General features: G+C 32.9%; 2 protein-coding genes across 2 annotated transcripts in view; both read left to right on the top strand.

Annotated features, from left to right (window-relative positions):
* Positions 1 to 27,490, top strand: part of LOC132750553 (uncharacterized) — a 288,756-nt gene that overhangs the window by 242,300 nt on the left and 18,966 nt on the right. The window contains exon 4 of the mRNA XM_060740548.1: positions 26,823 to 27,149. Within this exon, the coding sequence (XP_060596531.1) occupies positions 26,823 to 27,149 (327 nt within the window). The remainder of the gene's footprint in view (positions 1 to 26,822; positions 27,150 to 27,490) is intronic.
* Positions 724 to 10,960, top strand: LOC132750549 (uncharacterized). The gene is made up of 4 exons (XM_060740543.1): positions 724 to 1,174; positions 6,201 to 6,272; positions 10,127 to 10,343; positions 10,815 to 10,960. Exons 1-4 carry the CDS (start codon positions 773 to 775, stop codon positions 10,958 to 10,960), a joined length of 837 nt encoding a protein of 278 aa, XP_060596526.1. The 5' UTR covers positions 724 to 772.

The raw sequence follows: 27,490 nt of genomic DNA, 5'->3' as shown, positions 1-27,490 counted from the left end.
TAAAAACTTAAAAAATCTTCTTTTAAAGAACTCAAAGAGCTATGGCTAAGATATTTAGCATGAAACATGTTCTAATAGGTGTCTACCAAGTTTGTTCAAATAAAAGCCCTGGGGTCAAAATTGGCACCGCCCCGGGGGTCATTGATTTTCCTTATATGTGTATAGCAAAAACTTAAAAAATCTTCTTTGAAAAAACCCAAATAGCTAGAGTTAAGATATTAAGCATGAAACATCTTTTAGTGAATGTCTACAAAGTTTGTTCAAATAAAAGCCCTTGGGTCAAAATTGGCCCCACCCCCGGGGTCATTGATTTTCTTTATATGTGTATAGCAAAAACTTAAAATCTTCTTTGAAAAAACCCAAATAGCTAGAGTTTAGATATTAAACATGAAACATCTTCTAGTAAGTGTCTACAAAGTTTGTTCAAATAAAAGCCCTGGGGTCAAAACTGGCCCGGCCCCAGGGGTGTCATTGTTTTTAACTATATGTGTATAATAAAAACTTTAAAAAAATCTTCTTTTAAAAAGTCCAATGAGCTAGAGCTTAGATGTTTAGCATGAAACATCTTCTTATGGGTGTCAACCAAGTTTGTGCAAATAAAAGCCCTTGGGATAAATTGGCCCTGCAACGTTGGGGGGTGGGGGTTGGGGGGGGCTATATACAGGTGAGCGACCTCAGGGCCATCATGGCCCTCTTGTTAAAATAACTTGTACGTTTCATCATTTACAGATGTGGCTATAACACAGATGTAACAAATCAAGAAGTAAACAAAATGGCAACCGGAGGTCAGCCACAGACGCTAGATAACCGTATATTTTTGTTTCGGTTACAAATACTAGTCATTGATGGTGGCCTCCTGGTATTGAGAAATATACTGGACCAGTCCCTGACATCTCAATGCATAACGTTCAGTGCGTGCTTGAATCAAGAAAAGTCAACAATAACACGTTTGAAAAGCCGCGGCGTTATAACCCAGGTCCAATATGACGTGTTGTTTCCAGCGGGTGGTAAAGTCCCAACTTCGTCAGATTTGGACATCACGCTGATTATTTGTCTTCTTAGAAACCTGAAATGCTTTGGATTAAATAAAAATTTTGACTGGAGGGCAACACCAGCACAAACCGATTTAACAATGGAAGCAGACATATGTCGGTTAAAGGATTTCCGAAATAAAGTAAGTATATTCGAAATGCAATTTATAAATTCATGCCTTCGCAATACAGAAGAATAAAAGTAAATGTATATATTGGCAATATAAATATCTACGTATTTTAAAAGTAATGAAATTCTGCCACCAAAGTTTAACTTAAATATAATTTAATCAATCATCATACTTAAAACATATATAATAGTACAACTTTTAATATTGTCTAGACAAGAACTAATTCGGTGTGTTGCATATCTTTACAGTAGCTGTGCAGTCGTACTGTAAAGGTTTAAACTTGAACATCTTAAACAAGAATTGAATTTTTTATCCTACATATCCGATGCATTTTTTTCGAGCTATCATTACTTTCATGAAAATTCCGGGCTTTAATTCATGTCATGAAGTAATCCATCACGGCATTATCCGAGGTTATATTGCTTTCATCAAATAGGCTAAGATATTGGTACTTTCATAAAATAATTCAGAATAAAACTGACGTCATGAAACAATCCGAGATATAACTGACGTTGAGAAACCATCCAAGATAAAACTGCCATCATAAAACAATCTGAGGTAATACTGCCGGCATGAAAAAATACGAGACAATCCTGTCGTGGAGAAACGATCCCAGATATTACTGCTGTCGTGAACAATCTGAGATAATACAGCCGTCAAAAAAGAATCCGGAATATTACTGCAGTCAAGATACAATCCGAGATTATATTGCTGTCATGAATCAATCCGAGATAAAACTGCCGTCAGGAAACAATCCGAGCTTATATTCCATCATGAAACAATCCGAAATATAACTGCAGTCATTAAATAATGCAAGCTTATACTGCCATCATTAAAAACAATCCGATATTATACATCCTTCATGAAACAATCAGATATTATTATGCCCCTATGAAAACATCCGAGATAATACTGCCGTCATGAAACAATAAAATAAAATACTTCTCTCATGAAACAATCAGAGATAACAATGTCACTTTGAAAGAATTCGAGATATTACTTCCCTACTGAAACAATCCGGGAAATTACTTCCCTCGTGAAACAATCCGAGATTGCCATCACTGCCATCATAAAAGAATCCTAGATAATACTGACGTCAAAACACTGCGTTATAAAACTGACGTCATGAAAAATTTCGAGATGATACTGCCCCCATGAAACATTCCAAGTGAATACTTCACTCACGAAACAATCAGATAATACTGCGAACATAAAAGAATCAAAGGATACTATATCCGTAAGCGTGAATATTTTTTAAATACTATCTGACTTTTCGGATGAAATTTTTCGAGCTATCATTACAGTCATGAAAAACCCAAGGTTTTTTATAAATAACATGATATAATCAATCCCGACATAATACGAGGTGTTACTACTATCATCAAACAAATCCAAGATAAAACTGCCGTCATAAAAAATTCGAGTTAAAACTGCCTCCAATAAACCATCCTAGGTAATACTGCCGTCAAGAAATAATCCGAGATAATACAGCTGTCATTAAACAAACAGACATAATAGTGCCGTCATGTAACAATCCAAGATAATACTGCAGTCATGAAATTAGAGATAATATTGCACTATAAAAGAAATAGAGATAATACTGCCGCCATAAACCATCAAAGATAATACGTCCGCAAAGAAACAATCCGAGATATAACTGCAGTCATAAATTAAAAAGAGAAAATACTGCCGTTATGAATGATCAGAGAAAATACTGCCGCCAAGAAATAATCCGAAATATTACTGTTGTCATGAAACAATCCGAGCTAATACTGTCGTCATATAACAATCCGAGATAATATTTCCGTCATAAAACAAGCCTAAATAATTCAACAGACAAGAAAACAATCAAACCTGAAATTGACGTCATGGAAACATTTCGAGTAAAAACTGCCACCATGAAACATTCCAAAATAATACTTCCCTCATGAAACAAGCAGAGATAATTCTGCGAACATGTAAACATCAAAGATAATACTGCCATTAACATGGATATGTTTTTAAAAAATTATCTGAAAAATCGGATGAAATTTTTCGAGTAATCATTACTGTCATGAAAACTTCATGGCTTTTAATTGTGTAATAAAATAATCCATCAAAACATGATATTAGGTGTTATAACTTTTATCAAATATGAAAAGATATTATTACTATCACAAAAAAAATCCAAGATAAAACAGCAGTCATAAAACAATCCGAGGTAAAACTGTCGCCAAGAAACAATCCGAGATAATACTGCGTCATGAAAAAATCAAAGATAATACTGCTGCCAAGAAAGAATCCGAGATAATAATGCCGGTATGAAACAATCCAAGATAATACTGCCGCCAAGAATCAATTTGAGTTAATACTGCCGTCATAAAACAATAAATAAGATTATTCTGCCGCCATGAAAAAATGCGAGATATAAGTGCAGTTATTAATCAATACGAGATAATACTGCTGACATAAAACAGTACGAGATAATACTACCGTAAAGAAACAATCCGAGATAATACTGCCGTCAGGAAATAATCAGAGATATTTCTACCGCCATTTAACAATCAGAGATAATACTTTCGTCATGAAATAATCGTCATAATCTGAGATATTGCTGCCGTCATGAAACAAACAGTGATATTGCGACCCTCAAAAAAAAATCCAAGATAATACAATCTTAGATAATACGGGGCTAAAAAACAATTCGAGATAATACTATCGTCAATAAACAGTTCAAGATATTATTGCTTTCATGAAACAATCAAAGATAATACTGCAGTCATTAAATAATCCAAGATAACACTGCCGTCATGAATTAATCTAATATACTACTTTTATCATAAAATAATCCGAGATATTACTGCCGTCATGAAATAATCGGAAATTTTACTACTTTCATCAAATAATTCGGGATATAACTACGGAAATGAAATAATTCGATATTGTATATTACTGCCTACATTAAATAATCCGAGACATTAAAATAGTCTAAGGTAATACAGCCATAAAGAAACAATCCGAGATAATAATTATTGCACTCATGAATTAATCTGAGATAATACTGCGAACATGACAAAATCAAAGTTTATACTGCCGTTACGAAATAATCCGAGATATTTCTGCGTTATGAAACAGTCCTAGATAAAACGGCCGCTTTAAAACAGTCTTAGATAATACTGCGTCATGAAACAGTCCGAGATAATACTGCCGTCAAGAAACAATCCGAGATAATATTGCACTCATGAAATAACCAGAGATAATACTGCAGTCCTGAAATAATCCGAGATAATACTGACGTCATGAAACATGAGACATTTCAGATGAAATTTTTAGAGTTATCATAAGTTTTATGAATAATTATGGGTTATAATAAATACGAGTTAATATTATTACCATCAAAAAGGCTAATATATTACTACTATACAGTCATGACACAAGCATATATAATACTGTTGTCATGAAATAATCCGAAATATTACTGCAGGAATTAACGAATCCGAGATATTTAAGCAGTAATTAAAAAATCTGAGATAATACTGCAGTCATTAAAGAATCCGAGATTATACTGCCGTCAAGAAACACTATCCGAGATGATAGTGCCATCATGAAAAAGTCTGAGATAATTCTGCAGTCATGAAACAATCAGGGATATTACTGCAATCAAAAAACAATCCGAGATAATACGTCCGTTATAAAACAGTTCTAGATAAAACTGCTTCATGAAACAGTCCGAGATAATACTGCCGTCATGAAATTATACGAGATAATACTGTGGTCATGAAATATTCCGAGATATTACTATTGTTATGAAATAATCCAATATATAACTGTTGCCATGAAATAATCCAAGGATTTACTGCCGTTATGACACATACCGAGATTTTACTACCGTCATGAAATAATAACTACGAGATGTAACTGCAATCAAGAAATAATCTGAGATAATACTGCAGTCATGAAATAATCTGTCATTGAATAATCCTAGATATAATATCGTCATGAAACAATCCGATATAGTACTGCCTTTATGAAACAGTCCGAGAAGTTGCTGCCGTCATAAAACAGTACGATATATTACTGCCATCATGGAATGAATCGAGGTATAACTACAGTCATTACATAATCCGTGATATAACTGCCTACATGAAATGATTTGAGATTTGTCTACAGTCTTGAAACAATCCGAGATTTTAATTCCGTCATGTGACAATACAAGCATTTACTGCCGCCATGAAACAAAGGGAGCTTCTACTGGCGCCATGAAACATCCGAGCTTTTATGCCGTTTTGAACTAATGTAAGGTTCTACTGCTTCGATGAAACAATCGGAGCTTTACTGCCGTCATGAAATTATCCGAGATACTACTGCACACTTGAAACAATCCGAGATGTTTTGACAGTGATTTGGTTTCTGGTGGTATGGATGTGTAAAACCACAAACTTTAACATTACTTTGTAATTTCTAAATGGATTTTCGTCATGCATTAACACAAAAGCCCTTTGACAAAATCTTTAAACATATCATATTGACCTTGATCTTAACTAATAAATTACCTTGACCTTTAAGAACAAACGATTGGATTTAGCTTAGCTTTGCATAATTTTGTAGTGATTTTCCTTTCAAATGTTTTACATTTTACATGATATGGACTTTTAAACTCCGTTAGTTATTGTATCTCAATCATAAGAAGTGTATTGTGATGTTTTCTACATATCGTACTCTTTGGGTTTTATACCCTGCATATTGTCGAAAACAAATCCTGTATAAATAAATACACGTATAAATAAATTTGGCATAATTTACATTCTATCGTTCTTATTACTGTGGACGTAAAAGGGGTCTTAAATCTATGTGTACAACAAATCTGCCTTACTTTCATATTAAAAATTATCAATGACAAAATGGTTTGTGTTGTTTTTGGTTCGTTTGTTTTGGAAGGGGGGTAGTGGGTGGTCTGTAGACGGGAGGAAGAGCGGGTGGGGGTTGCTTTTGTTACTTTTGATTCAGTTATTTGAGCTCATATTTCAAGTGAATCATATCGTTTTTTATTTTATTTCAGATAAGTCATATATCAACAACGACTCCAATACAACAAATTGATTTCACAGCTTGGTGGAATGATATTGAACAAGTGAGCACATTTCCCTTTCCTAGTATTATTGTTATCTTTGTAACATTTCAATTTATTTTTAAATGAAGAAAGTGTATTATATACGGTAAGTAATATATTTTTAAAAAATGCAAACATATGGGATATTAAACTCAAATTTAATGAATCATATAATATCATAATCCGTATAAACATGTAGCGTCAAACATTTATAAGTATACATGTTTGACGCTACATGTACGTCAAAACAAGGAAAAAATTTCAAACGAGCCAATTTCCCCATGTAGACATTTGAGTATTGAAATTATTTACAGCACTTCTCGCTCTATTTAAGGGACACCCATGACGGGATTGGAAATAATTTTTCGGATTATTGTTTCGTTTGAAGTAAGTCGTCTCTGTTGCTTCCAGAACAAATATTCTTACCATGTAAAACGACTTAATATTGACAAAAGCAACGCAAAAAAGCAAAATACAATTTTTAGCTTGCCTCTCTTAGGTTATTTCTGTTAAAATGTCCAATTCCATCTATTTAGGAGTTTCAAATTTTATATTTTAGACCATGGTTCATTTGATTGGAAAATAATGTTTGCAAATTTTGGAAATCTCCAACACAATATGAATTATTTTGACTTATCACTGCAAAAGCTTTGTGTATTTAGACTTAAGAAACATTGACACTTTCAAATATCAATACTTTGAGAGCATCACGCTTTTCAAGTGTCAAGTGCATTCAGTACTTTACGATTTTCAGGTGTCAAGTACTTTCAGTATTTTTCGATTTTCAATGTCAAGTACTTTCCGTGCGTCACGTTTTTTAGGTGTCAAGTACTTTCCGTGTTTCACGATTTTCGGTGTCATTTCGCAATTTTCAACTATCAGTACTTTGAGAGCGTCACGATTATCAAATGTCAAGTGATTTCAGTGTTTCATGATTTTCAGGTGTCAAATACTTTCAGTGTTTCATGAATTTTACGTGTCGAGTACTTTCAGTGTTTACGATTTTCAGGTATAAAGTGCTTTTAGTATTTCACGATTTTCAGGGGTCAAGTACTTTCAGTGTTTTACGATTTTCAGGTGTCAAGTCCTTTCAGTGTATCACGATTTTCAGGTGCCAAGTTCATTCAGTGTTTCACGATTTTCAGGTGTCATGTGCTTTCAGTATTTCACTATTTTCAGATGTCAAGTATTTTCAGTGTTTTACGATTTTCAGGTGCCAAGTTCTTTCAGTAATTCACGATTTGCAGGTGTCAAGTCCCTTTAGAGTTTCTTGGTCGGTTTTCAGGTGTCAAGTACTTTCAGTGTTTCACGATTTTCATCTGTCATGTACTTTCAGTGTTTCACGATTTCATGTGTCAAGTACTTTTATTTTTTTACGATTTTCAGGTGTCAAGTACTTTCAATGTCACAAAATTTTGATGTTTCTAGTAATTACAGTGCTTCCAAATTTTCAGGTTTTCCAGTAAACTCCATGATTAAATATTTCAGGTTCACGGTACATTCAGTGCGTCACAATTTTTAAGGTTTTCTTGTACTTTGAGTGCGTCAATGAGATATCTTAGATATTTTACAGGAAAAATAGTTTAGAAGACGTCCCTGGTTTTAAACTTGCCATGCCTTGGGGGTGGGTCATGGATTTTCCTTACTGGGGCTTAAATGTAATAGCAACCAGTGGATCAACAATTTTTACTTTACAGTCATCAGTGACTTTGATAGCAACCATTGTCTTCAGTTATTTCTGTAGCAGCAATTGACTTTCCAAAGTAATTAGTGATCTCATGAGGATCACTGACTTTCCAGAGTAACCAGTGACTTCAAAAACGACCATTTATATTCTTTAGCAACAAGAAAATTACATATCAGCCGTTTTATTCCTAAACAAAACTTGTGTTTATTAGCAACAAGTTATTTTCGTGAATTATTGATGTAAAATTAAGCAAGCAGTGATTTCAGCGTGTCACTTCTATAGAAGTTATTGACTCTCAATGCATTTATTGTTTTCCAGAGTATACAGTGACTTTTCAGATTTCCATAGGACCCATTTTATTTCTTAGCTACCATTAACTTTCAATATAAACTATTGATTTTTAATCGAGGAATCAAACATTGACTAGAAACCACTTACTTTCAAAGACACCTATAGTTTTGTATAGCCACCAGTGAATTCTTCAATTACTAATAAAGTTTCTCAGCAATAACAACCCGTAAACGTTCTTACATTTGCACGATTTCAGATGCAGATATGACCTTTGTGATATCAGTAAAAGATTAAGATTTATTGATAGTAAACAGTTTTAGTTGGTCCTTGTTATCAAGAGCCTTTATTAGCTCACCTGTCACAAAGTGACAGGGTGAGCTTTTGTGATCGCTTTTCGTCCGGCGTCCGTCCGTCCGTAAACTTTTACTTTAAATGACATCTCCTCATAAACCACTAAGCCAATTTCATCCAAACTTCACAGGAATGTTCCTTTGGTGGTCACCTTTAAAAATTGTTCAAAGAATTTAATTCCATGCAGAACTCTGGTTGCCATGGCAACCGAAAGAAAAAACTTTAAATATCTTCTTTTCAAAAACCATAAGAGGTAGAGCTTAGATATTTGGCATGAAACATCTTCTAGTGAGTGTCTACCAAGTTTGTTCAAATAAAAGCCCTGGGGTCAAAATTGGCCCCGCCCCGGGGGGTCATTGATTTTCCCTATATGCATATAGTAAAAACTTAAAAAATCTTCTTTTAAAGAACCCAAAGAGCTAGAGCTAAGATATTTAGCATGAAACATGTTCTAATGTGTGTCTACCAAGTTTGTTCAAATAAAAGCCCTGGGGTCAAAATTGGCCCCGCCCCGGGGGTCATTGATTTTCCCTATATGCATATAGTAAAACTTAAAAAATCTTCTTTTAAAGAACTCAAAGAGCTATGGCTAAGAAATTGAGCATGAAACATGTTCTAGTAGGTGTCTACCAAGTTTGTTCAAATAAAAGCCCTGGGGTCAAAATTGGCCCCGCCCCAGGGGGTCATTGATTTTCCCTATATGCATATAGTAAAAACTTAAAAAATCTTCTTTTAAAGAAATCAAAGAGCTATGGCTAATATATTTAGCATCAAACATGTTCTAATAGGTGTCTACCAAGTTTCTTCAAATAAAAGCCCTAGGGTCAAAATTGGCACCACCCCGGGGGTCATTGATTTTCCTTATATGTGTATAGCAAAAACTTAAAAAATCTTCTTTTAAAAAACCCAAATAGCAAGAGTTAAGATATTAAGCATGAAACATCTTTTAGTGAGTGTCTACAAAGTTTGTTCAAATAAAAGACCTGGGGACAAAATTGGCCCCGCCCCGGGGGTCATTGATTTTCTTTATATGTGTATAGCAAAAATTTAAAGTCTTCTTTGAAAAAACCTAAATAGCTAGAGTTTAGATATTAAGCATAAAACATCTTCTAGTAAGTGTCTACAAAGTTTGTTCAATAAAAGCCCTGGGGTCAAAACTGGCCCGGCCCCAGGGGTGTCATTGTTTTTAACTATATGTGTATAGTAAAAACTTTAAAAAAATCTTCTTTTAAAAAGCCCAAAGCTAGAGCTTAGATGTTTAGCATGAAACATCTTCTTATGGGTGTCTACCAAGATTGTGCATATAAAAGCCCTTGGGTTAAATTGGCCCTGCAACGTTGGGGGGTGGGGGTTGGGGGGCCTATATACAGGTGAGCGACCTCAGGGCCATCATGGCCCTCTTGTTATAAGTAGAGCCATCATGATTCTTGTTTCATTTGTAATATTATATAAACAGATAAATTGTTGGGTCAACATCTTCGATAAACATTTAAAGATCAAACATCCAAACTTAAATGATAAAGTTGTTATTTAATTCCGGTTTCAGATACTTGTGCGTCGAAGTTCTTCAGCTTTGAATGTTCAGCAAACAATTGCCGAATTCAAAACTTGCCCTCTTGATCTGGAAGAAGAGAGAAGGATACAGAAAGAAATAGAAAAGTGGAAGGACTATGAAGATGAGGTTTACCGCCTTAAAGACATAAAGGCAACTATAACTGATTTGAAGAGAGATATTGATGAGATCAAAAGACGGCAAGAGACAGGTTTGTTATTTTTTAAGCTTTAATAGTTTATTGTTTAATGAATTCTATATTATTGAGATCTTTTTAGAAAGACTGAGAAAAGAATATACTAGAATTCTAACAAATACTAGAAACTTTTTGGGATTAAAAGTTTTCAAGTCAACAGCAATAATTATATTAATCAATGAATACAAACATGTACTTCTTTCGCGTTTTGATCCTGACGTTTCCAATTCTTGATAACTATCAACTTGTTTATGTTTTCGTAAATTGCTTCGACAAACTTCATAAATATTTGCTTGTCCGTTTGATATGGTAGATAATTCCGTTTCCAGACCATTGTCATTGCTAGAAATATCAACAATATAACAGTGTTTAAGAAAAACGAAAATTGTCTCTTTTGAAAATTATAATCGATTCCTTCCACTTTGCAAATATAACAAATTTAATATCTTGCGGTAAATATTAAATGAAAATCTACAATATTTCTAGGTTTTAGTCACAAGCAACTTCAAGACAATCTGAAAATGTGCCGCAGTATCTATGAATCTAACCAAAATTTTATAACATTTGTGTGTAATTTGTCAAAAGATGCATGCACATCAATCAATCCCATTGATGATACGAGTGATAAATAACGATTTAATAATTTTAAAGATGCTCAAATGAAGGTTTTTTTAATATTGTAAGTTCCAAAAAACATTTTTTTGCAAAGTTATTACCAAATTTCAATTTCGTGTAAATAAAGGGAGGTAATTTGAAATTTATTTCCTATAAAGTCTAAGTCATTTTGTCGATCAGAAATGAATGCATATAATTTATTTTAATGATTACATATAATGTGGACAAATATTTGCAGTACATATTTTACATATTCTTCGATGTTTGAAAATTGTTTAAGAAGCATGATTATATACATATATAAATTTTCCCTTTAGTGTGGTAACAACCTTATTTATAACATACAGGATCTTTAATAATAACAACAAAACGGAACGGCTTCTGTCTATCTTGTGTCTTAAACATGCTTGTTAAAGCCTTAAAATGAACTGTCAACATTTGCACTTCATAATTAACCATACAACCCCTTTCAACACGAAATACTTACTCATTTATTATTTACATAAAAACTTTTTGTTATTTAAGACGTATGTACATAAATGATGAATCACCCTTGAGTGTACATATATGATGTAACTTCATTGATAAACACCGCACAACAAAAGTTGTTAGAGGCCTTTGACGCCGGAATGAATATTCAGACGGTTTCAGGGCACTGTTGATTGATTACTTTTGACATAATGAATTATTTACGTAAAAGAAAACCAGCAGAAACGCATGTGTACCAAAAAAGACAACAACAATGGCCAACAAAAATTTGTTTCGTAAGTGCCGTCCGCATGGATAATTTTACAGATGAATTCGAGTTTTCTTTCTTTTGGTTAAAATTTACAATACTGTCCGTCCGTTCCTTGATAACGAAAAATGTAAAACAATAATGTTATTCAATCAAAATATGGGCAGTCTTGAGATAATCTGTCTCTTTTTTCTTCTTCCTATGTTTAACAAAAATAGGTTGTTATGGCAACAAATAGACTCAAAATAATGAAAATATTTCAATGAAACTTGAAATATGGATAGATGACAATATAGAGTGTTTCACATCATTTTTGCTTAACTCTGGGGAGTATATTAAGATGTGTCCTTCTCATCAAGCGTGGGCCACCGCGTCCAGATTTCTTATTAAAGTTTTTACAGTTTTCACCCAGTAAAATCTGTGTTTCACTATAACTTCTTTATTTCTCAAGGTATTAACTTTAAATTGAAATATTTGTTTCTTATTATCAACATCATATGTGACAAGGATCATAATTTTAGTAGCAAACCTATCAGATAACCGCCTTAAACTTACAACTTTCATAAAAAGCAATATTGTTCTTAGTGTAACTACTTTATTTCTAAATATTTCTTACTTAACTTTATAAATATCTTTCTTATCATCACCCACATTTCTTTTTTTCTTTATTCTTCAACTTTCAAGTATATGTTTCTTTTTGTTACTAAGACCATGTGTGAGAAGATTCAATACTCAAGCTTGACCATATCTAGAATTATGCCCCCCCTTGAACTTAGATTTTATTTCTAGAAATTATGATTTTTTTCAATTCTTAAACGATTTACTTCAAATTTTAAACTACTGTATCAAAATAATATGACAAGCTTCATAAATCTAGCGTCCATATTTCCAGATTTATTTCCCCCTTAAACTTTAAATTTTCCAGATTTATTCTAAAATTTTCTTTTTTTCTTCGTGAATTTACTTCGAATTTCAAATATATGCTCATTTTCAACACCTAAATCTTATGTGAGTAGATGTATAAATCTAGTGCCTGAATTTCCTTGATTATTTTCATTCTGAACTTCGAATGTATTTAAAAATTGTTCTATATACATATTTTTAATTCTCTTCTTTGTTACTATCACATGTATGTATGTTACCATCTGCTTAAGACTTAAGATATTTGTTTTTTGGCACCACTCACATCATATATGACGAGACTCAGAAGTGTAGCATCTTTATTATAAAGTTATCTCGTCCTTTGTTTAATAATCGTTCTTTTAAAAATGTTATATACTGGTTTAAACCAGGGATGAATAAAAATGTTTCCCGAGATCACTTTTAAAGAACTATATATTGGAAGCTGCGTAGTCTATAACAGGGTAGGTAAAGTTGGTCCTTTCTTTAGAAAAATTGATAAGTGCTTCGGATATTCAACTGTAATAGAGAACAATTATCAAGGCTGATATTGTACATTACCTGTGACTTTTCATATCATTTTGCGGCATCTTTGATGTGCAACATCAACATTTAAATTGTTCTTATTTAATGTTTTCATTAAAACATTCATAACGGGCTGTCAGTAGGTTTGGTGCAACAAATGGTATTACGTGTTGAGGTATTGTGCTTTTTATGTATAGCAACATCTCAACTCACCGACTCTGACCTAAAATTAAATATTTCAAATCACGTTTGGATGTTAAAATGTTTGATTATAAGCAGGTTATGAATTTCAGGAGTCAATATGTTTCATGGGGCAAATATGTGTTTTATGCATGAATTATTCCACATGGTGGTATGTTTTGTTGTATATGTTGATGTAACGTACTTGTTTTACTCTTTAAAATGATCTTAACTTTAGAAAAAATGAAGTCATTTATTATTACAAAACACGAAAAATACCTTTGTAAGTTTCCGGATAATGTTTTTCCTTAATCCCATACAATTTTACCGAATACTAAACAAAAAATAACAATTTGATGCTTACTCAACATTTATGTTTCAATTATTTTTTTTTCTTTCAAGTATTTAGATTTTAAATAACGAATGCGATTTATGATTTAAACATATTTCTTTTATCAATATGTAGCGTTGTTTAACAGAATTTCTCATAAATAACGTTTTGTCGATATACTCAACTACAATTGGCATAGTATAATTTTACCATTCATGTACAAATTAATGTATGCTTCATTAATATGTAGAAATACGTATGAGGATCATGAAATATATGTCATGGTTCAGAACTGACTATGTAGGGGAGAAGATATATAAGCGCCGGGATAGCTCAGTCGGTACAGCCGTGGAACGGTATTCCGAGGGTCCTGGGTTCGATGCCCGGTAAGCCTGCACATTTTTATCACCTGTGACATTTGGCACCCAACGTGACACCGTGACTGCATATACATGTAGTTTAGAGTTTAATCACATAAGTATGTAACTCTGATTGAATCGGGAAGAATATAGCGGGAAGTATCTCATGGGGAGAAGTGACCGGAGAGTAGCGGAAGGGAAGTCCCGGGTTGGAGTCCCAGTCCGGCTTAACCTTTTTCTTTCTGTGACATTCAAATCAATTGAACACATCAATAATCATGTAATATCTTGAACTACAGAAAATGATCTGAGGTGTTTAGAGTTTTTATGTGGCGTATTTCGTCTTTTATGCACATGAGGTTCTGGGATCGTGAGGCGTATTGGTGGTCTCGTTGATGTAGGCAAAACTTATAATAGTTATGACATTTGTAACTCAGTACATTGTTATGTTTAAAAAGTTGTTCACAAGACAATGAATGAAATTTTAAAACATGTGAAAGCAGTGTTCAGTGTTGTAAAATGTTTAATGGGAAGCACGGTTCAATGGTCTAAAATATCCGAGATATGTAAGTTAAAACCCAGGTTAAAAAAAAACTTAAGATTATTTAGGAATTTTGACGTTTCAGGATGATCATTTAGATGGTTTTACTAATCTAAAAATGGTCATTGAGATTTCCTGAATTAAAAGCAAACTCTTGATCAGTTCTTCTGTTTATTTTACATGACGTCAAACCGTTTACAGACGAACTTTGTCCGAAAAAGAAACAACATTGTGCGAAATGTCGTTTTATACAATCGCTCCTGCAATTTCGACACGGCACTTTGTCCACATGGGTATAATATTTCCACATGGGTGTAATATTACGTGTAAAGATATAGAGGATATTTGTTTGTTTGTATGTAAGATGAAATTTTATTTCATCGAGTGAGCTTTAAAAAAAGTATTCTCACGTAGCCACGAGTGAGAATACTGTTTTTAAAATTCACGAGATGAAATAAAATTACATCTTACACAATAAACAAACAAATTTTCTTTTTATTTTATGCTTAAAAACAAGTCAAAACGAAATTTCCATAATATTAACTTTAATATTAAAATCTGTTTTCTTCACTGGTAGCCTCTATTATGTACATTAATTTGTCCAATTTCTCATAAAATACAAGAAGTCTTGGGCTGAAAAATAAGTTCAATAATCAACGTTAAATGGCGGTGATATAATTCATTTTATTAAAAAACATGAATGATCACTTGTTTTAATAATAAAAAACAAACAATTCTTGTAGAAGAAAAAGTCAAACCATCCATCCATGTTTCTGTTACATACTGCGAATTTATATAAGACCTGGATCTGTGAAATGCCAATCGGAACATCCTCGGCTATTATCTATAAAAACCTCGGAAACAATACGGACTAAAAGTAGTTCTACCACGTGGTTTCAGCCATAATAATAAATATATAAATAATGTATTGTTTGCTTTTGTACCTATGAATTCACTTATTTAGGTGGAATTTTACTACAAATATTAGAAATAAACTTGTCATCAACTCCCAGCATTAAATTACTATTTGTTTACATGTTTAGTTTCTTAGCGTAGGTTTGACTGAAATACCGCATCCGTTCTGTGTATTCATACTATTGTGTTCGAGGTCCTTATATGAAGACAAACGGAAAGGGCCGGGTAGTTGCGATTGGTTTAATGTAAGCGGCCGCCATTTTTAAAAGTTGTGTATTTTACGGGAGGAAAATAATTGTATTTGATTCAGAGGAAATATCATTTGGATTTGTTAGTCATACACCTTTTTAAACGAAAAGAAAACATATTTGTGGATTGTAACAGACAATATATAGTGTTAACAGATGTGTAAACATTAAGAAAAACGGCTAGGAACTTGGAAACTTGGATTTGTTGAAAGGCTGCCTTACGAACGCTGTGTAATTTACTTATTCTTCGGCTGATGGCTGTCATTGCTATTCATGTTTTCATAAAGCATCCGGCAGCTATTGCTCGTAGGATACATAAATATGCCGAAAGGTCATCAAGAACAGTTTTGAATGTGGAAGGAATGTATTTTTCAGACTGTAAATATGAAACAAAAAATTAAGAGACGATATTTGGTGATTGGTAATTTTGATGAATAGAAGTAAGTTTTATTCTTTTATTACTTTTGACATTTAAGTTATTTATCAATTTCAGCTATGCTTTTCTCTAAATAGCTTGACAAAATCACTTGCCAGGAAGCTGCACATCATTATGTCATTAAAGCTACTATCCTATACATTATGGTATGGGCGTTTTGAAATAAAATATCATCAAAAGATAAAATTTTGCCATAATGTCGTGCATTTATATTAAACAAAATGAGTTATACACACCTATATGTAATGTCCGAAGAAAAAACATAAACGTTTTTACTATGTTTATAATGCTGTAGTTTTAAACCGTTATAACTTTTTATTTTGCAAATATTGACTTAAATTATACACACACACCAGTTAATTGGTTGCAAGAAGATCCGTTTGTTGCGGGTAGAACAGTTGTGCGCTTGGTATTTCTTTTTTGCTCTGCAATCAATTGCTGCACAATATATCATAAAAAATTAGATTTAAAACTGACATTTATATAGTAAGATCTACCAAATGTTCACGGGTGTGCTAAAGGATTGTTAATACCTGTGTCAAGTGAAACATAGCGGCGCCGTCCCGATATATTAAGCGTTTTAAGTGCCGTTTTTAAGTGCCGTTCGGTTAGCTTTGAATTGTAAACCAGGTTTGATTCCCGGATGATGTGATTTACTTTCGTTTTGATTCATCATGTAATCCTTTCTACGGTCGTTCGCACTGTACCTTTGTTCAGGTCTGCACAGACATTATTAGTCCCTTGCAAAAAGTGTAAGCAACTAGTCCTGGATAACTGCTTGACAGCCGTCCCAGGAACAATGCGGTGGCTGAACTATGCTATGGTATATTCAATATAGCTTACTACAGTGAACATTGGGGTGGGGGTGCCTAACTAGCAAAATCTTGAAAAAATATCAATTGGAAGCATTAATAACAACAAACTAACATAAAAATTGCAGACTCAATTTGATTCAGTCTGTTCATAAGGGATAATGAAAACGTGGACAATCCTGCACGCCTACTGTCACCGGCTTGAGCGCTATACAATTTTCAACACGCAAAGTTACTAGGATCAATGATCCTGAAAAAAAACCCATAAACTATAATAGCACTTTAAACCTATACCAACTCCACCAATTAAGCGTTCTATTAAATCTCAGGGGCTATTCCAACGAATGAAACACCGTTGAGATAAAGTTTTTTAGTACGTATTTACAAAAATAAATTGGTCGCGCGGCTGCAACAGTTGATATTGGAAAATGTTAACGATACAATTATAAATACGCCTAAAATTTAAAAAGACTGCCCCACTCTTTTTATAAACTAAGCGTTATAGGTAAATTCTAATGGATCTTTACAGAAATTTCATTTGGATCTGTGTGTTATTTATTGTTTATGCGAACTTTATTATCAAATTGTAAGGAATTATGGCAAATTCTATCACTCCACGTGATTTTGTCACTATAGACAAAGAAGGAAAAAACGGGTGTTAAACTGCCAATAAACACTGGTTAGGACCTACTTGTATATGCGGCTTTTATGTTTTCACCCTCGATTAAATAGTTTACAAAGCCTTTTAAAGCAACAATAAAAAACATATTTATTTATATTTAAGTTCTTATAACGTTTTCTTTTTATACAATACCGATATAATATCTCACATACACTAACGTCACATATTTGATCCATATCAGTTAATAAATATTTTGATAAAACGGCGCCAATCCGTAAGCAGCGTAATGACGTCATCGTAAGTAAACAACTCATTCATAAACAAGCTGACGTTATTTCATACATACAAGAATGATAAATGGGGCACTGATGTAAACACAATACAACGTAAGTTTTTATTGTTGAAAAACTTGATAAAATAACGTTTTTTCTCATTATTTATTTTGTTTAATAATTTCTATATCTTGCAACAGTAGGGTGCGAAAATCGAACAGCGTTATACGAAAATCAGCACCAGAAGTTATTTCCGCTTGAAAAATAACATTAGTGATCTTCCTTATTTTATCGTGATAGAATCGAAATTACATCGGCCTGAGAGGTGTATATCGGCTATTTAACACCGGTTTTGTCGTTTTGATGCGAAAAAATTAACAACTCAGGCCTACGGCCTTCGTGGTCATTTCCTACGCATCAAAACACCAAACCGGTGTTAAATAGCCGATGTACACCTCTCAGACCGATGTTATTTCTTAAATGATAACTTCTTTTGATCTTCACCCGTTCGCTTACTGTTTATCCTTGGATGGGCATAATATCACTTTTAACAACATGCAAAACTTCAAACATATTAATCGCTGTACTTTTTTAACTGCTGTATTGCATAGAAAACAAAATGTTAGGAAACCAGTAATGTTTTCAGTTAAAACGTTCAGATTGAAAACTCGGAGTAAAAAAACTGTTCACCATCTATTACATACAATTTTTGTTTCTGGAGAGAAAAGGTAATTAATAAATATGTTTGTTTTCGCGGCTATTTTCTCTTTTATCCTATGTATTTCTATGAAAATAATTTATTGTCTACAACGACGAGCGTCTAAACTAACAGCTGTTCTCTTGTGCATCGCACGAATGTAATCACAAAACCAATATCCCTGTACATGTAGCTCCGCCTCCAAGGCACACATGCGGAATAGCGTCAGTTCATTCGATTTACCTGGTTAGTAGCACTGGTTGTTTAAAGCTCATTTACTTAATAAATTATTTCAAAATTTGAAAAATACTGCCATCTCATTGGACAAAAAATAATTTTCAAACACTAACTACAGTTATTGTATAATTTCAGTACCAAGGATCGTTATCGGCTTCTGTTTAACGGTACTAGGATTTTTTATGTATCCATTGTGAATTAAAGATTAGAAAAACATCGTTACTTCGCATGTTCTTTTTATTTAAATAAATAATGTTGGTATGACTTTCGCTCATCCTAGGCTTGATTTTTGGTACATATTTTTTAAAACAATAAATATAGTTTGACGGGTGTATTGTATTGCTGTTGTTGAAAGTAACGTTTATATTGTTGCAACCACATACTTAAATTGTTTCAGATTTATATTGTTGTTTATGCCGCTGTTTTAATTTTCTCATTTTGAAATATATTTGACAATGACAATGACAATAGATTTTATTCAGCATTAAACATTGTACAAATGTTTATAGCAAGAAATGATGAAAAAATCAAATACACATCCCGTATATACAAATGGTGAGCATTAGTGTAAAGACAATAATAAGTCCTCTTTCTTCCTTTACATTAATTTAGTCATGCATGAAAGGATTTCTATATAACCTAGCATATATTTCTACCACATCAAGTCGCCCTGTCGCCTTAAAGACCGATGTCCCTACCTCAAGGTCAAAGTCATATTCATAGTTTAAGGTACTATTTCTCACAAGAAGAGTTTGAAGGTACATATTCGTTTTCGGACTGTAACTTTGCCATGCATTGACGGATTTTAAAATAATTTAACACAAGTTTGCGCCACATCAAAACGACGTGTCGCGTTTGAGGACCATGTCACTAACTTAAAGGTCAAGGTCAAGGTCACACTTAGAGGTGAAGGTCCCTACCTCACACATATAGTTTTAAGTCCATGTACTCATTCCTACAAGAAAACTTTGAAGATACACATTGTCCGCTGTCGCTTTGTTATGCATAATAGGGTTTTTAATGTAACTTGTTGGACTGACGTTTTTCATATTTGGTATGATAATAACTTGCATGGTATTCTTTCTTCGGAACGAGTTATGGTAGGGTGACAATCAAGCCTCTCGGAGACCACCAGACCCGTTTTTTAACAAGATGTGCCATATACCAAAATGTTTCAATATATTTGCCGTTTCCGAACTGCCTGCATAAATTGGCGTAAATGGTGCCGAACAGAGAAATCCAAGATGGCGTCCAGAATCGCCGCCAATTATATGAAAATTACAAATTACTTTCTATTACTTTAATCTTAGGCAGTACAAACAAATACATTCATTATTTGCATGGATTTTTGTAACAAATGCACGTGACACATACAATTGCAGTACCTATTTTCAATGTAACAGACATAGAATTCAAAAAAGACAAAATTCTAATTTTCAAAGATGTCCGGAATATTTTCCCATGTTTATATTCAATTAACAATTAACAGATATACTATGGTTTACACTATAAGAAACAATCATTTACGTAACAAATGTACGTAGTAAGTTACATTCTTTTTTTATATGCCCGAAAGGGCATATTATGTTATACCCCCTGGCGTCCGTCTGTCTGTCTGTCCGCACTCACAGGACAGTAATTATGTGGCTAGAGGGACAATAGGTAACTGTTCTTTCTCTTTGATGTCATTCATTCCGTAATGCTTTTATGTGGCTATTTTCTTTTGTGTGGCTAAAAAGAACAATAGAGAGAACAATGGAGTAGCCACATAATTACTCTTCTGTTAGAACGTCCGTCCGTCCGTACGTCCGTCCGTCCGTTAGCAATTTGGTTTCCGGAGCATAACTTAAGTTCCATTTAGCCCACAATGTTCAAACTTCATAGGATGATTGTCCATATTGGGTAAAAGACCTCTATTGATTTTGGGGTCAAAGGTCAAGGTCACTATGACCTTAAAACTGAAAACAGTTTCCGGAGCACAACTTAAGTTCCATTCGACCCACAATGTTCAAACTTCATAGAATGATTGTCCATATTGGGTAGAAGACCCCTATTGATTTTGGGGCCACAAGGTCAAAGGTCAAGGTCACTATTACCTTAATACTGAAATCAATTTCCGGAGCATAACTTAAGTTCCAATTGACCCAAAATGTTCAAACTTCATAGGATGATTGTCCATAATGCGTAGAAGACCCCTATTGATTTTGGGGTCAAAATGTCAAAGGTTAAACTGAAAACAGTTTCCGGAGCATAACTTAAGTTCCATTACACCCACAATGTTCAAACTTCATAGGATGATTGCCCATATTGGGTAGAAGACCCCTATTGATTTTGTGGTCACAAGGTCAAAGGTCAAGGTCACTATTACCTTGATACTGGAAACAGTTTCCGGAGCATAACTTAAGTTACATTTGACCCACAGTGTTCAAACATCATAGGATGATTGTCCATATTGGGTAGAAGACCCCTATTGATTTTAGGGTCAAAAGGTCAAGGTCACAATTACCTTAAAACCAAAAACAGTTTCCGGAGCATAATGTAAGTTCCATTTGGCCCACAATGTTCAAACTTCATTGGATGATTTTCCATATTGGGTAGAAGACCCCTATTGATTTTGGGGTCACAAGGTCAAAGGTTAAAGTCACTTTTACCTTAATACTGAAAACAGTTTCTAGAGCATAATTATAGTTCCAAGGTCATTATTAATAACTTAAGTATTAATCGACCTACAGCTGTAAAATTTTATATGATGAACAGCAAATTCCCATGTCTTACAAATGCTTTATCCTTACTTAAAAAAAAACACACTTTCAGGCATATAATGCTCCGCCTAGCGGTGCTCTTGTTAATCTTTATTTTTTTTTTCAATTGTAATTTTTGTTATTTTAATCTACTTGAAAGACTTTAATCTATTATTTGTAACAACAGTCAGTATATTTTGAAAATATTATGCAAGAATTGTAAAAGGTAATAACTGACTACATGGAGAAAAATGTTTCAAGTCAACCCCATTACTCTATGTTAAGATATTTAATTTGCATTTTCTTTGCAATGAATGCAAGTTGTAATATGTCTTGCTTATTCTATCTGTAAATATGGTAACTAAGTCAAACATGTCCGCTTTCTTTGACGAGTCCTACATATATTTCCCGCTGTTTTAGGTAACTAAGTAGGTTGGATATATTTCTTTGTTTGTTTGATTTGGGTTTAGGTCACACCAACACAGTATATGTCATGTAGCGAGGTTCCAGCTTTGCTGGTGGAGGAAGACCTTAGGTGCCCTACTGAACATTATTTCAGGCACGGACGGGCACTGAGTAGAACGTAGAACCACTAACGTTCTGTAAGCTAGCTGAATAGCTTTTTCGTCCCTGACAGGATTCGAACCCACAGCTGTGGGGTAAAGGTTTGGTACATAACACACTTTGAAATTAGAGTTTAGGCAGCAAAGAAAACATTCAAATTATAAATATCACCACTTTTTCACCACAGCTTTTAAATGCAAAAAACTGTAAACTTGCTAAAATAGTTGAAAAGAAATCTTATTGCAGTAAAATTCTAACAAGGGGTCATGGTAGATCTTTATTGCACATGTAACGTTTGGTGCTTTGAGAAAATGAAAGTTAAATTTGGTGAGGAAATATGTTGTCGCTGCTGTTAACAATGTGCTGTCGGTTTTGACAAAGGGTCATTATTCTCATTAATTAGGGACATAGATGATCAATTAGCAAACATAGAATAATAAAATTGAAGCTAATTAGGTTTTTAACAAGAAGGTTTTATCAATTCTTGTATGAAAATGATAAAAGCGGCATTTTCCAATATTCAAATATGATAAAAATCCCATATGGTATGCCAAATCAGTAATATGTGTACCTCACGTCTGAGACTGATATTTTGTGTTATGTAGAATTGATTGCTATATTCAAACTTGGATTTACTTCAAAAAATAATAACTGACCTCTATAATGCCGCAAAGTTGTACGATAATAACGCATTGTGTTAATAAATAAAATATTACTTTAATATTGCGTTCCGCTTTTAATTCATTCTTTTAATGACAGAAAAGAACGAAGACAAAACAACTCACTTGGAAAATAATGTAAAAACTCGGCGACATTTTACTTATGTAAAAAGTTTGTGTCCTGTAATATTAATCATAAAAAATAATTTACATTTTGCATATGTGAACTACTGCACAGTACAGTAACATCGGAAAATGAGATGCCACCTTTAATTATTAGCATTTTTGTCACATACTTTTGCTTTTGACTAGTTGGTGTCAAAAAGGCAATTTTACTAGCAAACCATTTTTTTATAGTGGGATTTCAATGAAACTTCACATGAGTGACAATACATAGTTTTGGGAGACATATGTTTTTGCAACAAAAACCCTTCTAGTTGTATTTAATTTATGTCAGTTTATTCAGTTTTAACAAAGTCACTCAAATACTTTTAGAGTAATACTCTAGGTTTATTTGATAAAGGGAAATAACTATGAATATAGATAAGGAAGTGTTATTGCCATTTGCACACTAGTCGTCCTTACTAAGCGTTATAGCAGTTGTAGTGTAATCACCACTTTCTAAACGGAAACTCAAACAAGAATAACATTAGAGTGTCGTAAAGTCAACTCGAATCTTGTTTTTATATCAGAATTTAATATGTGTATCTATTTATCACACAATATTAATAATCGATTTCAATAAGTAATATTAAACGTTCTTCAGAATAAAACTTAAACAATTTGATCTTATTAGAACTTAAATAAGAAAATGAATATAAAACTAGGGAATATGGGCTTTCATTTTTAATACGGCCAAAATCGTACTGTCCTAGTAAAAGTAAAGTCTTCCTTTAAATAAGGCTAAATACGCCGGTAACCTCTGTATGTTTTAATAACCAGTTACCTAAATAAATTATATTTCATCTATAATGATAAAATGTGATAGTAAATTCATAAAGATTACCGTTATATAGAATAAATCTTATAAACATAGTAACTACATCTCAAATGTGAATGTTTTTTACGCATTAAGAACATAAATAGATAATTTTTATACTGTAACATTGAACTACATATTTGTTTTTTAATCTATAAACATACTTAAAGTTGTATTACACAGCACAGTGTATAAGGTTTAAAGAAAATCTCTTAAGGACGAAAGACCGGTAGGGCAATTTCTACTTTATGAATTCCCGATTTCGTCTTCATGAGTCACAATTTTAACTTCGTGAACTCACGTTTTCAACATTCGGAATTCACGAAGAAGAAAAACTTAAATGTTAGCAAGGTACACTGCAATTTTTGTTTTTTCTGATCGGAGATCAGGAAACACAATGCTAACATAATATTCAATCTCAGACACAAAAGTTTCACGAGAAACCTAACAACAAGTATTTCTAAAAGCAGCTTAAAACTAGCGATGTAAAAGAAAGAAATGTTTTTTTTTTTGTTACAAGTATCAAAAAATTTCAACGCATTCAATGTTTAAAAGTAGCGTTGGCTTATAGAATTGTCAATAAATTCACGCCGATGAATATGATTTTAATCAATGAAAATGCTATTTTTAGCAATGTCGATTACCGAATACCTCAATGCGTATTACACTAAAAAAACTGTAAATCTGACTGTCGAGTAGTGGAATATATACATGTCAGACTGTTTTGGCGAGAAGATTTTCGCTAAATTGTTTACATTAGTGTTAAACAACAGGTATATCGTGAAAAAAGTATCCTTGAAATTAATAAGGATTACAAATCCTGCATGGATATTCTAAAATTTGAATTATTTGATTATATTCAGACTGTCTTCGTTAAACTTCTCTGGGTGCAGGGGTAACGCGCTCGTTTAGGGTGTGAGAGGTCTGGGGTTCAAATCCCAGTCGAGGCAACTTTTTAAGTGTCTTTTTTAAGGAAGTAGCCACGATATGCAAGGATAAAAGAATGAAGTGCGGTTGTCCTAAAAATGAACATAAATGCTTTTTGATGCAACTCTAGTCATGCAAAATTCCATATGTATCAAACTGTTATAGTAAAAAATTAAACGCAGTCGCTGCATCTCGGTGCCCTGCAAGGTGAATTATAGTATATAAAAGTACACTTATAACAGGAAAATACATACAGATATACAGTACGATTTAGATTGCAAAGATCAGAAAATACCACAGAGCTTGCAGCCCTTTCATTATTTATGTGCTCTGTCAGTGTAATAAGTGTGAAGAAAATTACTCAAGTAATTTACGAGTTATGCTTCGGACAAAGATTTTCAAGACAATCTGATAACTGAGAATAACATTAGATTAAGCAGGTTTTGCTTAGTGTACTTTCTTCACTCTGTCAGTGTATAAAGTTAAAATAGTTCACTTAAGTTATTTTGGGAATTATGTTTTTGACAAAATTTGGACAGACGCGTGGATGCACGGGCGGTTACTATTTTGATATCGCCTTTGCCTTATGCAAAGGGACAAGAAAAGTTGTATAAAATCAGCACCATACATGTAAAAGGTGTTTATTAATAATTACTGAATTGAATTCTTCTTGTTGTTGTTCAACTTGACACCTAAAACGGTACACAAAAGTATCTAAATACTAAGTAAACTAAATGCTTTCTGAGTGCAGGCTCATAGCTTACTCAAAAGTTTTTGCTTTAGATATGGACTTTACATGCCATTCTGTACATTTTTTCCTTTCTTTCTATCTTTCTTTGACTAATATTAATTTCGGGACCAACTTCATTGTGTGCAATTTGTTGTTCTTTTACTTGTTTGCCAAATTTGTTTCACTATTCAAGTGCATGTGAATACTAATTAAAGAAATTTGAAAAAAAGAAGATTTTACCGTCCATGAACAGGCTCACTCAAACTGAGCCGCCAGCATTTTCAATTTGTTTTTTAACTTTCTTTATAGGGGTTCTTATTTTATCTATTTTGCATATTGTTGAATCATATTTGCTGCTTAAAAGTTGCAGCTTGTCAAGTTGTTTATTCATCCATATTTGGTGTAATGTTATTCGCCGGTGAACAGATTCAATAAAAGTAATAATGGATATAATGATAATATGGTTTTCATCATAATTATTATTATTACGAATAAAGAATAATATCTTAAATTTAAAATTCACGAAATAAGATGTAGCATCGTACAAAATACAAATAGCATATTTCAATTCAAAATGTGGCCTTCCTCACAATTAAAAAAGAAACAACAACAACTATTACATTAAGTCAATTTGAACAACTTCAAACAGTTTGAGTGATAAGTGATTTGACAAACTCTCCTTTTCAAAAGGAAATATATTTCATACAATATTCAATTCTTACAATTTAACAAAAAAAATTGGATAATAGGTATCATATCATAATGACACAGTTACGACAAATCTGATATATATAAAAAAGAAAATCTTTATTGATCTTCATTTATATTTATTTTTACTAAGATATAGAGAATGAGTGAAATTATGCGACGGCGAGTGAAAATATGTGGCATTTTATCATGTTGAGTGAAAATATATACCGTATTTCACGAAAAACGAAAAAAATAAACTTGTTTTTTAGTTTTATTATTAAAGAAAATTGGTAACGAACCCCCCTTACTTGCTACACAACTGCAATTGTACAGCGCGCAGTTTTGCACGCGATGTTTGGCGCTACATTGTGACCTCACGTACACAACTCTTTAAACGTGTGTACAGCGTTAATGACTGAATTAAATATATTGGTGTTCGGATTTATTTTCTAAGACTATTTTCTATCATTTAGATTTCAATACAAAATTCAACAAAAAGTTGTTTTGTATTTTTCAGATTTTTCAAACAAATGGCGAAAGAAGTCCCTAAAAATAAATGAGTTTTGACTCCGCCCACTTTCATATTTATATTTCATGTTTATTTAAAAAAAAAAATGAAATATATTTGACTGATATAGCACCCTATCACATGGGTAAAATTAAATAAAAAAGATATTAAATGGCATCGAATTCCAAACTTTCGCACCATTGGAATCTGTTTCATTTCATCTGTAGAATTATAAGAACTACGTCTTAATAATACTATTCTTGAATTTAGTTTCAGAGCATTTAAAAACAGTCCTCAAAATTGGTGGTTACGTTGGAAGCGAGCTTGGAAGATTTGGTTGTGTGGGACCTTTTGTCCGTTTACTAGACCAAGGAGAGATATGCTTTTTAACAGCTGGGCACCTTTTCCCAGGATCTGAAATAAATGGATTGAAAGTTGTTTATTATCCTGACACAGAAGATCAAAAACAAGATATATGTGGAGAGGTTTTAACAACTGGAAAGGAATTAGATACAGCCCTTGTGAAAGTATCTGATGAGTTTATACCAAAACATTGCACATTTATCGACGTAGATAGCGATGATCTGTCCCGAGCAGGTAAACATTAGTCTTAGTTTGTTGTTGAAAGACATCTTACAAATTATTTTTGTTTCTTATAGAAAGATGAAAATGCTTCAAGAAAAAACCACCTTTGCTAGTTTTTGAACCTGTGACTGGAAGTTTTCAAAAAAAAAAAGAAAAAAAAAGAAAAAACAACAACGCTATAGACAACTATGACAAATATTTATTCATTTGTAGTTTCAGAGGTTGCACTAATATAGGTAGTTGTGGACTCAGTCTTAACAAAGAGCAAGATAGTTGATAAGTATGAAGAACAAGATAATTTTCATGTGCTTATAACAAACTAATTACTCCTTAGTTGACCTGTTACAAAGTGA

The sequence above is a fragment of the Ruditapes philippinarum genome, unplaced genomic scaffold (assembly GCF_026571515.1).
Source record: "Ruditapes philippinarum isolate M1 unplaced genomic scaffold, ASM2657151v2 ctg1398_1_1_1_1, whole genome shotgun sequence".
Classification (NCBI taxonomy): domain Eukaryota; kingdom Metazoa; phylum Mollusca; class Bivalvia; order Venerida; family Veneridae; genus Ruditapes; species Ruditapes philippinarum.
Note: the sequence above shows the minus strand (reverse complement) of the source record. Positions and strands in the feature narration are given on the sequence as shown.